The sequence below is a fragment of the Cuculus canorus genome, chromosome 12 (genome assembly GCF_017976375.1).
Source record: "Cuculus canorus isolate bCucCan1 chromosome 12, bCucCan1.pri, whole genome shotgun sequence".
In the NCBI taxonomy this organism is placed as follows: Eukaryota; Metazoa; Chordata; class Aves; order Cuculiformes; family Cuculidae; genus Cuculus; species Cuculus canorus.
In genome coordinates this window covers 77051-91857 of record NC_071412.1, presented here as the reverse complement: position 1 = coordinate 91857, position 14807 = coordinate 77051, and the positions used below count along the sequence as shown (strand labels likewise).

Here is a 14807-nt window from a genome sequence, read left to right as displayed (position 1 = left end):
TGGTGAATCAGTTTCGGAAATTTCTTGAATTGACAGTTTTTGTGTTATTTCTCATGCTAAACTGTCCCTTCACTGTCCTCATCCCATTTCGTAGCTGTTCTTAACATAATCTATAAATGCAGAGTCAAATATGTCCAATTAAGGATGAGGGCTTTTTACTTCAGTTAGGATTTCACTGCTCAACACGGCAGCTATTTTTAATCTCATGCAAAGTCATCCTAAAATTCAGTCTAATCTCAGTTCTCCGGTGTCTGGTTATAAGTGTCTTCAAGACATGGCAGACTCTGGTTTACAAGCCAGGGAGAGAGCTAACTCTGAGCTCTCTGAATTTCCGAGAGCTGAGGAGGAGGCTGAAACAGAGAGGCTTTGTTTGGCATTTCTATTTGCTATCAGTGCTATGGACTTTGGCTGTCTTCAGGTGTGTTTTATTTGGTCGTGACTTCACTTCTTTTCCATGCAGAGCTGCACAGCTTGCTGTGAAGAAGAATAAGCAATAAAATTCTTAAGGTTAACTACTCTTTAAGCATTCTTTGGATTGCTTTTTAAGCATGAAGATGGTATATGCCTTGAAACTAATAACTTCTAAGTGAGATTTTTTTTTCCCATGCTTGGAATAGTAGTTCAGGGAAACACAGACACTTGGTTTTCTGCTGCTGTATTTCACATAGCAATATACTAGGAATGGCTTTTGTTGTAATTGCTTGTTTTCTTATTTTAAATACTGAAAGAAACCTACTATTCTTTTTCTTATTTCCATAAAACACTTTCTGTTTCCTTTGTGTATATGAATTGTGCTCTGAAATAGAATGTACAGTTGGAATTACATTAATTGTTGTTGAGATGACTTTGGGCAAGTTGCATTCCAAAACACAGGTTGCAAGTTTCTTGTGTCATCTACCTTGAGAACTGTTCAAGTATTGTTCTTATACAATGTTGTAGTTTATTGCTGTATTGAGATTTCAGTACACATCCACTATCTGTTTTGTGAGGGCAGTGCTCTTTAACAGTTTGGTTTATGACAAGAAATGTATCTACAGCTGACAAAATTGTGTACCTCATTTCATGTAGATTCTTTCTTCTTCAGATCAAAAGTAGACCAAATACATGAAATTGTTACTGGGAATCCTACTGTTATTAAAATGGTGGTAAGTTTCAACCGTGGCGCCCGTGGTCAGAATGCCCTGAGGCAGATCCTGGCTCCTGTTGTGAAGGAAATCATTGATGACAAATCACTGAATATCAAAACTGATCCAGTGGATATTTACAAGTCTTGGGTTAACCAGATGGAGTCTCAAACTGGTGAGGCCAGGTACGGAAACTGTTGCTACTGTGTTTTTCTAGACATTGCTTGGCTGCTTTGCACTGCTTGATTAATCATTTTAAACTATCCTTGGCTGCACTGCATGATCTGACCAATTAATACTGGCTTTTCCATCTCCTGAAGAAGGCTTTCATCTGAGAGTTTTAAAAAACGTGTTCTGGTGATCATGCTGTGGGTATTGAAAGGGAATCTTATTAGGAGATGGGAGAGAAAGTGCCTTCTGGTGTTTGCCTGTGTTGACTTGATAATTAGATACGAGATGCCCTCTAACCTGAAAGAAATCATGATTAGAAAAAGTATTTTGGAATCAGTTCTGTGTCAGTCTCTGTGTCTTATATAGCCTATGCAAGATTTTGCAAGTCAACAAGACCGCTTTTGCTGGAGAAGCGTGATGTTGCAGTTCTTTTTAGTCCCAACATCTTTCTAATTAATATCAGCCACTGATGACAATCAGATTGTGCTGGATGGTTTTGTGCGATTCTAGTTTTTTTCTTCCAGTGCATGTGATTTGCAAGGTTTCTATTTGGCTCTGTTTTGTTGGGCTTTTTAAAATACTTTTAACAAAACCAAGCAACAAACCAAGCCATGCAGCTGGGTGAGTTTTCCCTTTCGAAGTAATCTGTGGTCATATATTGAATCATGTAAGAGTTTGGGATGGAAGGGACCTTAAAGATCATCTAGTTCCAACCCCCCTGCTATGGGCAGAAGCATGTCCTGCTAGATCAGGCTGCCCAAGGCCCATTGAGCCTGGCCTTAAACACCTCCAGGGATGGGACATTTGCAACTTCCCTGGGCAACCCGTTCCAGTGCCTCACCATTCTCATGGTGAAGAAATTCTTCCTTATGTCAAGCCTAAATCTGTCCCTCTCCAGTTCATACCCATTGCCCCTCATCCTGTCGCTATAAGCCTTTGTGAAAGTCCCTCCCCAATCCCTCAGGTACTGGAAGGTTGCTATAAGCTCTCCTCTGAGCCTTCTCTTCTCCAGGCTGAACAACCCCAACTCTCTCAGCCTGTCCTGGTGTGAGAGGTGCTCCAGTCCTCTGATCATCTCTGTAGCCTCCTCTGAACCCATTCCAACAGTTCCTTATCCTCCTTATGTTGAGGATTCCAGAACCGGACACAATATTCCATGTGAGGTCTCACAAGAGAGGAATAGAGGGGCAGAATCCCCTCCCTCGACCTGCTGGCCACAGTTCTTTTGATTCAGCCCGGGATACGATTTGTCTTCTTGCCGGCTCATGTCATTGCTGGCTCATGTCGAGCTTCTCGCCAGTCAGCACCCTCAAGTCCTTCTCCACAGGTCAGCTCTCAATCACATCATCCGCCGTCCTTTATTGGAATCACGGGTTGACCCAACCCAGGTGTAGGACCTTGCACTTGGCCTTGTTGAACCTCATGAGGTTCTCACAGCCCCACTTCTCCAGCTTGTCCAGGTCCAATGCTATGCAGTGATTTCAGCTAGTGGAGAAAACATAACTACTCATCTGGCACTACTTCCCACCAATAGCATGTTGTATTGATTTAATGGATACTGTTCCAGCTTCTAGCTTGTGTCCAGGCTTTTATCATTTTAATGTTCAAATGCATATCTTGTTTTTTCACCAATTTATTTGTGGTCTGTCGTATCACAGACGACACTTTCTTCCATGTGCATGCTGTAAAAGTGAGGGAGCTGGGCCTTTCCTTACAGTGGGCATTACAAAGGAGAGTGGAAGAAGTAAAGGCAAGAAGTCATCTTCCAGTGCCTAAAAGGTTAATGGGCTCTTTTGCAGCCACATGAAGATGAGCTTCTTTCCATGTCAAGCTAGAAATCCTTGAAAAATACCAGCTTGAGGCATACTCACCTTCACATGTTTGACTTTTTTGAATAGCAAGCTGCCGTATGATGTTACCCCTGAACAAGCTCTAAATCACGAGGAAGTGAAGACGCGCCTGGATGCCTCAATCAGAAACATGAGGACAGTGACAGACAAATTCCTGTCTGCCATTGTTAGCTCGGTGGACAAAATCCCGTGAGTTTGGTGTACCGCAGTACTGTCCCTGAGAAGCTGTTGGTGGGTGCATGCTTGCAGCACTCTTACTTGCCCTTTTTCTTTCTCTTGAAGTTATGGAATGCGTTTCATTGCCAAGGTACTAAAAGACTCCTTGCATGAGAAGTTTCCTGATGCTGGTGAGGATGAGCTTCTGAAGGTGAGGATCTGAACGCGTTTGTGAGTAGTTGTCAACTGAATCAGCTGTGGCAAGCACATCTCATTCTTCTCCTATATTGGGTGTATGTGTAGAGGACTGCATGGAAACCTATATAAAAGTTCTTTATTTACTTCTACACATAGAAGGTATTTCACACTGGGCTTTTGGTTGTTAGCTTTATAGATGTCACCTGAGATGTAATATGCTGTTCAGAAGGAGGTATCCTCTTGCTTCTGTTTTGCTTCTAATGTCATGGCTGTTTGGTCCTTTAGGTTTCTTGACTTGGGTTGTTCTTGCTCCTAGAAGGTAACCTTGGTTTTGCTGGTATGACCACTGCCAGGTGCTCCTTTCTTAAAGAGAAAGTCAAGTTAAAGTCTATGCAAAATTCTGATATTCCTGATTCCCTGTCTGTAGCACTCTAAGATATTCTGACAGTGACACACAAGAGTCACCTTCCATGATGTCCGGTCACTTTTGTATTTTGCGTTTCAGTAGGTTTGGAGAATTAAAAGGGTCCAAATAGAGACACTCAGATGAGTATAGCTTTGGGGTTTTCATTGATACTTCTTTGGTTTTGTGGCTTTTGGTAACTGTGAGACCTTTATGTCCATGAATGCATTGCTTGTTATTAAAGCAATGTTTTGATCTTAGAATACTTGACAATGCCTCTTTAAGCTTCTCTGCCTCTGCTTCATTACAAAATAATTACCAATCTGAATGCTGTTTTCTTCTCTTTTCTAGTTCTGTGCTTTCCCATTCTGAGACATCGATTCTTTCTATGCAGGTGAATTAATTTTTTCCATCTGTAAATTTAGGTGGAAAACTGCAGTTTTCATTAATCCTTGTGGAAGCAATGTAGCTGTCCACCTGAAAGTGGACACTGCAACTGCATGCAATGACTACTTGTAGATTTTTTTTAGCCACCAAAGCTACCCATGTAATTTATGGTTCTTTTGCCTCTGCAAGTTTTAATGTTATTAATGCAGTTTCTTTCTCAGATGTATTTTCTTGTTACTGGTAGTAAATGGCTTTGACTGTTGTTATCCCACAACACAATCTGTGAGAGTGCAGCAGAGGCTTACGTGAAACAGTTGTCAAAAACATGACCTCACTGAAAGCGGTAAAGAATTCCTGGGGCTGCTCAGCAATGGCTAGATTTTTTTCTCTGTTTTCAGCTCTTTGTTCAGATCCTGATCTGTTCCATGCATTTAAGTCATATGGCGAGCAGGCCAAGATTGGTTGTCCTAGCCGTCTGCAAATTTCTGTGAACCACCAGAATATACTAGAGCATGCTGTGTGAGAGCTGTCACTTTACATCAGCATGTTGGGTTAATTCGTTTTCATTGCTGGAATTACTTTTGGCAAAGTAACAAATACAGGTTATATTTGTGAGCATATGGATAATGTGGCTTATTTATTTTTGGTTCCTTGAAGTTTATTGCTGCTCACATTTGACTAGGTAAATTTGATTTTTAAGCACCAAATACCATTCGTCTCCTGTACTTCTGATTTTCTTACCTATGGCTAAGTGTTTTCTCAGTTACTCTTGCATACTTTTAACTGGGGTCTGTGCCTGAAAATGTTGCTAGCTTATCGAATAATTATTGTGAAAGAGAAAAGGGTTGTAGAGGAGGAATGCAAAGTAGTTTCCTCAGTTTAGGTCCTTGATGTGCCATACTTCCTCACTGTTCCTGCGTTGTTGGAGATGGTGGATAATTCTGCATGCTTACAAGCTGCGTTACTGGGTTCCTGTATACCGTGATCATTCTGCCCTCAGCTGGACTAACTCAGTTCTGTTTGATTCTCCTGATAGATTGTTTCATGCTTATATGAGTAGTCCATTGGTAACTTGTAAAACCTCCATCCATATATTCTTATAAGTTAAAGTTTTAAATCTTTTTACATAGGAATGTCTGCTGCTGTATTGTCCTGTGACTGATAGTGCTCAGTCTTCCCTCTGTGTTGACTGTCCTTTGGCATCTTAATGATTATTTTTTTGTGCTGTAGATTCTTTGGGATAGTACATGCTTGTATACGACAGCGCAGCACAACACTTATCTTGGAAGGGGCCTCTGGCTTACAAGAAAATAATTTATCAAAGCACAGAGTGGTTTCAATGGAATTCATTTGGGTCCTATACCCTTGTTTCTTGTTAACTTCTCTACTTGACTTTTCCCAGATTGTTGGCAACTTACTGTATTATCGCTACATGAATCCAGCCATTGTCGCACCAGATGCATTTGACATCATTGATCTCTCAGCTGGAGGCCAGCTGACCATGGATCAACGCAGAAACCTTGGTTCCATTGCAAAGATGTTGCAGCATGCTGCTTCCAATAAGATGTTCATGGGAGACAATGCGCACCTAAGCATCATTAACGAATACCTGTCACAGTCATACCAGAAATTCAGGTAGAAAACCATAGTTAATTAGGTTGGGAGGCTTGTCAGAGGGTGACATTGCAAGTGAAAAGGGATAATAATAAATTTTAAACAAGATAAATTCTGTCTGTCAAATATGTGAATTGTTGAAAACAGGAGATTTGACTCCAGACTGTCGTAAGCATCAGTGACAATGGCAGATAAAATACGTAGCTGGAACTTATGAATGTATGTTAGTGAGATTGCAAAGTCAAGTATTTTGACTTGGGAGTTTTCAGAATAAATGTTGTTCTTGCACATGCTTATTGTGACAGTCGGATGTGGACAACTAGAATGGATATACATTCTTCTGCCCCATGCAAATCTTGGCTCCACGTGAAAATCCACTGGTGTTCAGGAGTAAAGCGGGTTGGCATTTAGCTGTCTGTATAGTTGAAGTAAGCTTTTCTTCAAGAATTGTCAGCTTACACCTCTCGAGTGTTGGAAGAAAGAAAAGCATTGTGGGGAGCAAGGGGTGTAGGGAGCGTGTGTGAACAAGGTCAGTAGAGCTGTAGACCAGTCTGGTGAATGCTGAAAAGGAGCCAACGTCAACATGGCCAATATCAGTGATTGAATTTGCTAGGTTACTTCTGATGTGCTAAACAAAAGCTGATAAACTGTAGTAGGACATAATGTACCATAATTTAAAGGGAGACTTTGGTTAGGGTTTTCATGGGGAGTTAATGCTTTTGATTTCTCACATGACTGTCACACTGATTGTTCTTTTCTCCGTTTCTCTAAGACGTTTCTTTCAGGCTGCCTGTGAGGTTCCTGAGTTGCAGGATAAATTTAATATTGATGAATATTCTGACTTGGTGACTCTCACTAAACCTGTTATTTATATTTCTATTGGTGAAATCATCAATACACACACTGTAAGTACACAACTGTCACAGTTCCTCCTTATGTGTAGTGCTTACAGAGAAAATGGTGCTTCTGGCTGAAACCCAAAGTTACCAAATACAGGGCTGAAAGTTGTCATTTGATTGTAGCGTGCAAGAGCTGCTCAGTTTATAAAATTAAGTAATTTGCGTGTGGCTTCTCTAAGTTTCTTTTGAAAGTATTTGAGTATGTAATAATGGCACAGCTTTGCATGTTCATACTGCTGGTTTGGAGTTCAGTGAAATAAGATCTTTTTTTCAAAGATACTGGCTCTAAGTAGTGTAATTTTACTGTCTAGAAAAGCATTTACAATTAACAACATGAATATTCTTTCTGTTTGTCTAGTTGCTCTTAGACCATCAAGATGCAATTGCTCCTGAGCACAATGATCCAATCCATGAGCTGCTGGACGATCTTGGAGAGGTTCCTACAATTGAGTCCTTAATAGGTGGTTTAGTTCATTGTACTTGAGAAATAAGTGATATTGCCTTAAATGACTTGAACTGCAGTAAAGAAACTATCTAAGGAGTCATCAGAGGTCATTTGAGAGGATTTTTCTGTGAAAAGCAGTGACAGTTTTGTTCGGTTGTATTCTCTCTGACTTCAGACCTTTTTACCCTGAAAAAAACCGGGGATTCTTTTTCTTCTCCACCACCTCCCTTGCCTTATCCTGCTCCAGAAGTTTCTAGAAGACAGGAGGATATTTTGACATATTTTCTTCATTCCATTATGCTGGAGACACATCCCAGCCTGTTTGCGAAGATCTGTCCTCTGTTCTGGACATCCTTCCAAAGTGCAGGACTAAGAGTATTAAATTACGTGTTTCCCTATGGCAGCCTTTAGCATATGGACAAATAACTTCTTCACCTTCTTTAAAGGTTTTTCTCTGTTAGGAATTCTATCCTCTTTCTTCTGGCTGGGGAATAAAGAACAGACTTTACTAACGTGTTGATGTTTTCTAAAATCCTGAACAATGGTTCACTGCTTCAAGGGATAGCAAACACTGGAAAACTATGTGAGCCTCTCTACTTCATTTTTATGATTTTTATTTGAAATGTGAAATCTAGTGTGCAGGGGGGCAGTCAACAGACACAGATTTTGAAAAGGATGCTTTGACAACAAAATGCTTATTTTAAAGTTGCTTGATGAGAAAGGTTGGAACCTTATAAAGGAGTGATTGCTAGCGTATCTTCTGACCGTTAGCAAAGAACAGCATAAGAAGTGTTATGTGAGCAAACCTAGACCTTGAATAGAACTTCACATCCTTCCTCATTTAATTTCTTCTGCGTGCATTGTGTTGATGTGGTTGATACATTGGAGTTTAATTTTTATGCAGCCTTTTAAAAAGGGAAGCGTCCTAACAACTGTTCTGATGAAAGTTCAGATGCAATTTCTTTTCAGCAATATATCTTTGTGTAATAGAAGTTTACAAGCTCAGTTGCTGACAAGGGCTTTGATTTTTAGCTTGGAAAATTCACTCTAGAGAGGACATGAACATAGAAGTATGGTAATATTTTTATTTATAAAGTATTTTTGGCAGGTCAGTTACTCTTCTCAGTAGAGAGTGAGATGCTGAGAGCGAGATACACATACATCTTTAAGGCATACGAACTAGGGATGTACCACTTTTCTGGCTGGTCCATTTTCTCATCTTTGTGAAGAAGAAATCTGTGCTGTACTCAAGATTATAATTTTAAAAGATGTTTTTAGCTTTTGAAGTGTCCTTTTGACAGCTCAGGAAACACTGTAGCTTTCTGTGGTCTGTTAGGGAAAAATTACAAAGCTCTAGCAGTCAAGAACGTAAAGAATATGATTTAATCTATAAACTCTTTCTGCTTGGCAGGGGAGGGGTCTGGCAACATTAATGACCCCAACAGGGAAATGCTAGCAAAGACTGAGGTTTCTCTCACACTTGCTAATAAACTTGATGTTCCTGGTGATGAGAATGCCGAGATGGATGCGAGGACGATTCTGTTGAAGTAAGTGGGTGGTAACTACCTGGTATGTTTCTCAAGAGAACGAGGAACCAAATTTTCACAGCTAATCTGTGTGTGAAAATAAGAGATTCAAGGTGTGATTTAAGCAAATATGGGACTGTTGTTCCACATACACCAAGCTTGTAGACATGGCTTCTACGCTGTGGCTGTTAGATTTGTTTCTGTTAGTTCTTTGTCACCATTGAATTTGTCATTATTTATTCTTGGATGGTTCAGGACAGGAAAACTATCAGAAAAGAAAACTTTTTATGTGTGACTGAGTATGACAGCAGCAGTTGGATCCACCTGTGAGTAATTCATAAAGAACATCTTGAATTAACCAGTGTTCATCACAATTGAGTTTTAACTCTGAAATCTATTAATGTAAACTTTGGATGAATCAATATTTGTGTATACAATGCCTGTGCAGATGTTTTCAATAGAATACATGCGACATACAGAAATGTCTAGGGTAACTGCATGTCTGGTATGTGTGAGGACCTCTTGCTAAGTTTTGCTAGTTCCTACAGAATTAGCTTCCCTACATGGCATTTGAGCAGACTACATCTCTGTCTTGTCAGGGAAGCAAGAGATGATGGTAACTCATGATCATCTCCCTGTAGCTTTCCGTGCTCTCTGTGGGAGTTCTCTCCAGAATAATTTTGCGTTTGCTGCTCTTCTTTTTCTGTTTATGATGCAATCCCATTCTCTGCGCTTGCTGGTCCCACAAATCTGACTCTAATAGATAGCCTTCCTGGGAAGTAGAGATGTTATTAGCCTACGGAAAGAAGGAGAGCAATGGGCTGTCAGGGATTTCATTATTGCTGGACTCTCTTCTGGAGGACTTAGTATTAATATTGATTCCTATCCAGTTTTAAGCAAATCCCCATCGCTGAGGTACATAAAGCAGCTAGCTGATGTTCAGATGCATATTTACTCGCTGGTCAGACACTAGATAATTTGATTTCCTGGGGTTTATTTACACTTGACATAGACGGATCAGTGACCTCCCAGAAGAAAGTCTTGTCTCTAAAAATAACTTTGAATTAACTGGGCTTATCAAAGGATTTATCAGTATTTCCCTAGCCACCAGTAGGATATGGTCATTTCAAAAGTAAAGAATTACCAGGTGTGCTTAGTCGTCACCTAAGTTGTGGGTGATGAGGAAGGTGTGCATGTGGTGTGCTTCCTGGGATGCCAGAAATAATTCCAGCTTGACTGTGAAGTACTGAAGTTGCTATTGATTTCATCCATGGCTCATGGGCAGAATTGCCTCAGAGTGGGCACTGGCTGCAATTAAATCACAGTTGAGATCAGGGAATGACCCTGTCTGTCACACATTTGGAGTTGGGGATCTGCTTTGGCTCAGTTACCATACACACGAGGAAGGAGTCCAGTGGAATTTTTTTGATACCTGTTATGAGTCACTAAAGTGTGCTTATGGATGGATAATGTTATAGGCTTTTCTCTGGCTGCATGAATTCGCTGTTGCTGCTACCTGCTTTACCTTTCACCATGGAATTGCAGCTTCTGTGGTCCACTGCCACAAGGCAGTATTGGAGCTGCCTCGAAATACATGGGGTAATGTCCTTGCTATTTGAGGGGATGCTGGGGAGCAAATACTGCATGCTACATGGAGGAACGTTTTGGGGATCCAGTTTCTGTCAAGAAAGTAAAATGCTTCTTAGGGTTGTGGTCTGGTCTAGCCTCTGACTGCTGTAAGTGCACATTCAGTGACAATCTGACTTCAGGTAAATCAGGAATATTGCTGTTATTGCAGAGTAGAACGATATTGAAGATCTTTCAGTTTGAAGGTTTTATTCCTATTCTCCTTGATTTCTTTGCAGCACAAAACATTTAATTGTTGATGTAATCCGCTTCCAACCAGGGGAGACGCTGACTGAAATATTGGAAACTCCAGCTACCTCAGAGCAAGTATGAAGTTTTATGTGTTTATGTGTGTTTTTTTAGACTAGGAAATTGTCATCTATCCAGATGTACGTAGATATACTCATGAATCTGCATTTGTGTATTGCTGTGAAGCTGTCTCTACCTTGTTGGAGCAGTGTTTAAGGAGGGAATTATAGTGGACGTAAATGATATGCATGAATCTTACTCCTCTGGTAGTTGCTAGGAACTGTTCATCTAGAAGGCTGTTTTAGATGGCAGGTAGGCTTCTGCTCGTTCCTGTATGTGGAGTGTGTTCATCAAATGGGGGGTTGTTGGACTCAATACAGGAATGGCCAAGAAAGCTCTTTATCCTATGTTTGCTGGAGGTTTGACAATGTATTTCTAGTTCTTTGTCACCTTAAAATTGAACGGCTTATAAGCTTGTAACTTTTTTGATTTCTTTTTCTAGGAAGCAGAGCATCAACGAGCTATGCAGAAACGGGCCATTCGTGATGCTAAAACTCCTGATAAGATGAAAAAATCTGTGTCTGTAAAGGAAGGTGGCAACTTAAATCTTCAGGAAAAAAAAGAGAAAATCAAGACAGGCTTGAAGAAGCTGACAGAACTGGGGACAGTGAATTCCAAAAATAAATACCAGGAACTAATCAATGACATTGCTAAGGTATGCCAGTTGATGGTTTCCTGGGAATTATGGTGAGAGTTCTTCCACCATTTGCAGAGTTGTGAAACTGGTAAATTTTCAGGAGGAATAAGTTTTGTAGTCACTAGCTTACAGACACAAAGCCTACCATTTGCTGCAGCATTTCCACATCTTGGCATTTGGGAAGTCCATTATTTTTATAGGATGCTTGTGTGTTCTCAAATCACTGTGTTATCAGAATCTTAGGCATTTCTAGGAAAAGTGTTGCAGATTAGAGAGAAAGTCCTGATATGTGAGCTTTTTTCTGCTCCTTTTTGCTAACTTAAGTAGCATATCTACATAGTCACATGAGGGTGTTTTTCCTAAAACTTAGACACCCTAACTGTATTTTTTTTATTTAAATATACCCATTCAATAATGAGGAAATGATAAGTGAGGGAGCTGAGAAAAACTTGCAAAGTGATCTACTACTGTTGTACATCGCTACGGTGACAATGCATTTAATATCACTTGCTTACCAAAAAAAAATGGCTGGGAAATGTTATGCATGTAACGTGAATGAATAATCGCCTTTAGGAATACAATTAGAATTAATCATACTGTCATTAATATGTATCAAAAATGGAAATAGCAGTTGACTTGAACATGTAGTGTTTTCTGTTTGAGTATTAAGGTAACATATGGTTAAGGATGGCTGACTGAAAAAGAGAGATAAGGAAGTCTATGCAGCGCTATGGTTATAGCGCTTGATTTGTAAGATAGCTTTCCTACCCAGCAAGAGGTTCAAACGAACTGTTGTGCAGTGATAGTTTAGTTCCAAAAATAGTCAGCAGTGAGGAGAAGTGGTGACACTTAACCTGGGTCAAGTGCATCAGAGGGCTTGAGCTTATAGGATGAAGCAAGACTAAACAAAACCAAATGGTGCGTTTAAAATACTCTGTGCTCTGGGCTTGAGCAACTGGAGAGCTCAAATGACTGTTAAGTCTTTGCCTGTCTTCCTCTGTGACGTAGGATATCCGAAATCAGCGTCGATACCGTCAGAGAAGAAAGGCAGAGCTGGTGAAGCTGCAGCAGACCTACAGTGCCTTGAATTCCAAAGCTACTTTTTATGGGGAACAAGTGGATTATTACAAAAGCTACATCAAAACCTGCTTGGATAACCTGGCCAGCAAAGGCAAGTAAGTATCTTGGAACCATGGCGTGGCCCTGGATGTGCTTCTTACCGAAAGCATGGCTAGGTCATTGCTAGAAGAATGATAATGCTATCTGCTCAAAGCTCCTCAGTCACGCTCTTTACCACAGTGATAGTTCTAGGGAAAGGGTCCAGTGGTGGGTAAATACAGGGAGAGGGTAGTGTCCCAAATGGGGTAAAAAAGACATACTTCAAAGAATTTTGGTCCTTCTGGGGGAGGGAAGTGTAGAGAGTCCAGTGGGAATGAAGCAGGTGTTCCAGATAATGCAGGTGCTGCTCAGTCTGTCCTGTCATCCTTTCTAGGAGCAGAGACTGACAATAACATAGTTATCTACAAGGATAACATTGATCACAAATTGTTCGCTTTTATCCTGAACGGAGTCCATTGTTGTAGTGCAAGACAGTTCAGGTTTTCCTGAAGAAAAAAAGTGTCTTCCTCCTTAGTGAGATGTGGGAAGAGGAACTGCCTGTGAAAACTGACACAAGGAAGTTGTTGAATAATGTCAGCCTAACTTTTTTTGCCTAACTTTCTGTGAAATATCACACGATATTACGATTTGAGGAGGGATGGGGGTATTTTTTTTCCCACTGTAGTATAACAGTCATAGGTAAATAGTAGAAAATCTAAGGTCTAATCTGAGGTACAGGTGCTTTGTAGATAAACTTACTGGTAAAAATACATCACCTATTAGCTGCATTGGTCAGAATTGATTACCTCTACTGGTTCTATCCCCTTGTCCAAATAGGATTAAATGTTTACTCTCTGCAATCTCTTTACTTGTTTGACTGATCATCTTGTTTGGTGGGGTCTTCTGTTGTTTTATTTTCCCCTCAGAGTCTCTAAGAAGCCTCGGGAGATGAAAGGCAAAAACAGTAAAAAGATTTCTCTAAAATATACAGCAGCTCGACTTCATGAGAAGGGAGTGCTTTTAGAGATTGAGGACCTGCAAAGTAATCAGTGAGTATCTTCTTAAAACTCTTTAGGGCTAAATAACCTTCTTGGAGGAAGAGGAAGACAGGTATGCTGAATTCCTGCCTCTTTCTCCAAACTAGTCTAAGGTGCTAGCAGTTGAGGAATAGAAGCTCTGAGATAGCGTAGCTATAAATTGGAAAGGGGAAGATTTAGACTAGACATAAGGAGGAATTTCTTCATGATGAGAGTGGTGAGGCACTGGAACGGGTTGCCCAGGGAAGTTGTAGATGATCCATCCCTGGAAATGTTCAAGGCCTAGTTGGGCAGCCTGATCCACTGGGAGGTGTCCCTGCCCATGGCAAGGGGTTTGGAATTAGATGGTCTTTAAGGTTCCTTCCGACCCAAACTATTCTATGATTCTGTTTGTGAGATTGTGACAAATTGCCTTGTGGTTTTGTCCTTGGAATTCTGTGTTTTGGTAAACTTAGCTATTAAAGCTGAAGAAACCATTTTGGTAATCTAGGCTGGCATCCCTTGGGCCAAGAAATGTCGCACGGTGATCGCTTTTCAGTTCTCTTGCTGGTTGAAGAGAAGCAGGACTTTGATTGAGAAGCATAATGAGTTTTCAGTGCAACATCTTTTTCCCACCCGCCCCTTCCTTGTCACCCCCACAGTCATGGAAGGGTACCTCCTCCAGTGAATTGTTGTGGTTAATAGCTCTCACTGTCAAAAAATCAGGGTAGTGCTAGCTTCAGTTTGTCCAGCTGCAGTTTGCTAGCCTTGAACTTTGTGCATCTTCTGTGGAAGCTGCCTGTTAATAGAATTGTTTTTTCAACCCTGAATCATGATTTGTATTTTGTGCACTAAATGAGGTGTGAACGTGCAGTGTTCTGAGTAGACTCTGCTTAAGCTAAATTACTCTATTTCCTACTACACTTGTGTGAAGGTGACATAGAATCTGTTAGGCTTCCAGTCATTGTTGTGTTGAGTCTGCTTTTATGGTCTCATTCCAAATGGGGGTAAAGGATAAAGAGTAAAATATAGGATTTGTAGAAATTTATCTTCAGATTTCATCTGTTGTATTCTCTGTTTCAGTATGAGTTACATGTTGTGTAATCGGCTGCGGTTTTTCATTTCTCAAACTTCATAGGTTTAAAAACGTGATATTTGAAATCAGTCCAACAGAAGAAGTAGGAGATTTTGAGGTAAAAGCAAAATTCATGGGGGTGCAGATGGAAACCTTTATGTTACATTATCAGGTAAGACCTGTCCCATTTAAAGTAGCATCTATGTTCACCTTGCTGTACTTTTCATCAAGGTACTAATGACATTTCCTGCCTGAACAGTCTGAAAAATGCTC

General features: G+C 40.4%; 1 protein-coding gene across 1 annotated transcript in view; it reads left to right on the top strand.

Annotated features, from left to right (window-relative positions):
- Positions 1–14807, top strand: part of IQGAP1 (IQ motif containing GTPase activating protein 1) — a 64559-nt gene that overhangs the window by 45840 nt on the left and 3912 nt on the right. Inside the window, exons 26-37 of the mRNA XM_054077383.1 lie at positions 1085–1309; positions 3194–3334; positions 3428–3512; positions 5692–5924; positions 6676–6808; positions 7161–7263; positions 8659–8794; positions 10639–10726; positions 11151–11363; positions 12354–12520; positions 13370–13492; positions 14598–14706. Coding sequence (XP_053933358.1) covers positions 1085–1309; positions 3194–3334; positions 3428–3512; positions 5692–5924; positions 6676–6808; positions 7161–7263; positions 8659–8794; positions 10639–10726; positions 11151–11363; positions 12354–12520; positions 13370–13492; positions 14598–14706 — 1756 coding nt within the window. The remainder of the gene's footprint in view (positions 1–1084; positions 1310–3193; positions 3335–3427; positions 3513–5691; positions 5925–6675; positions 6809–7160; positions 7264–8658; positions 8795–10638; positions 10727–11150; positions 11364–12353; positions 12521–13369; positions 13493–14597; positions 14707–14807) is intronic.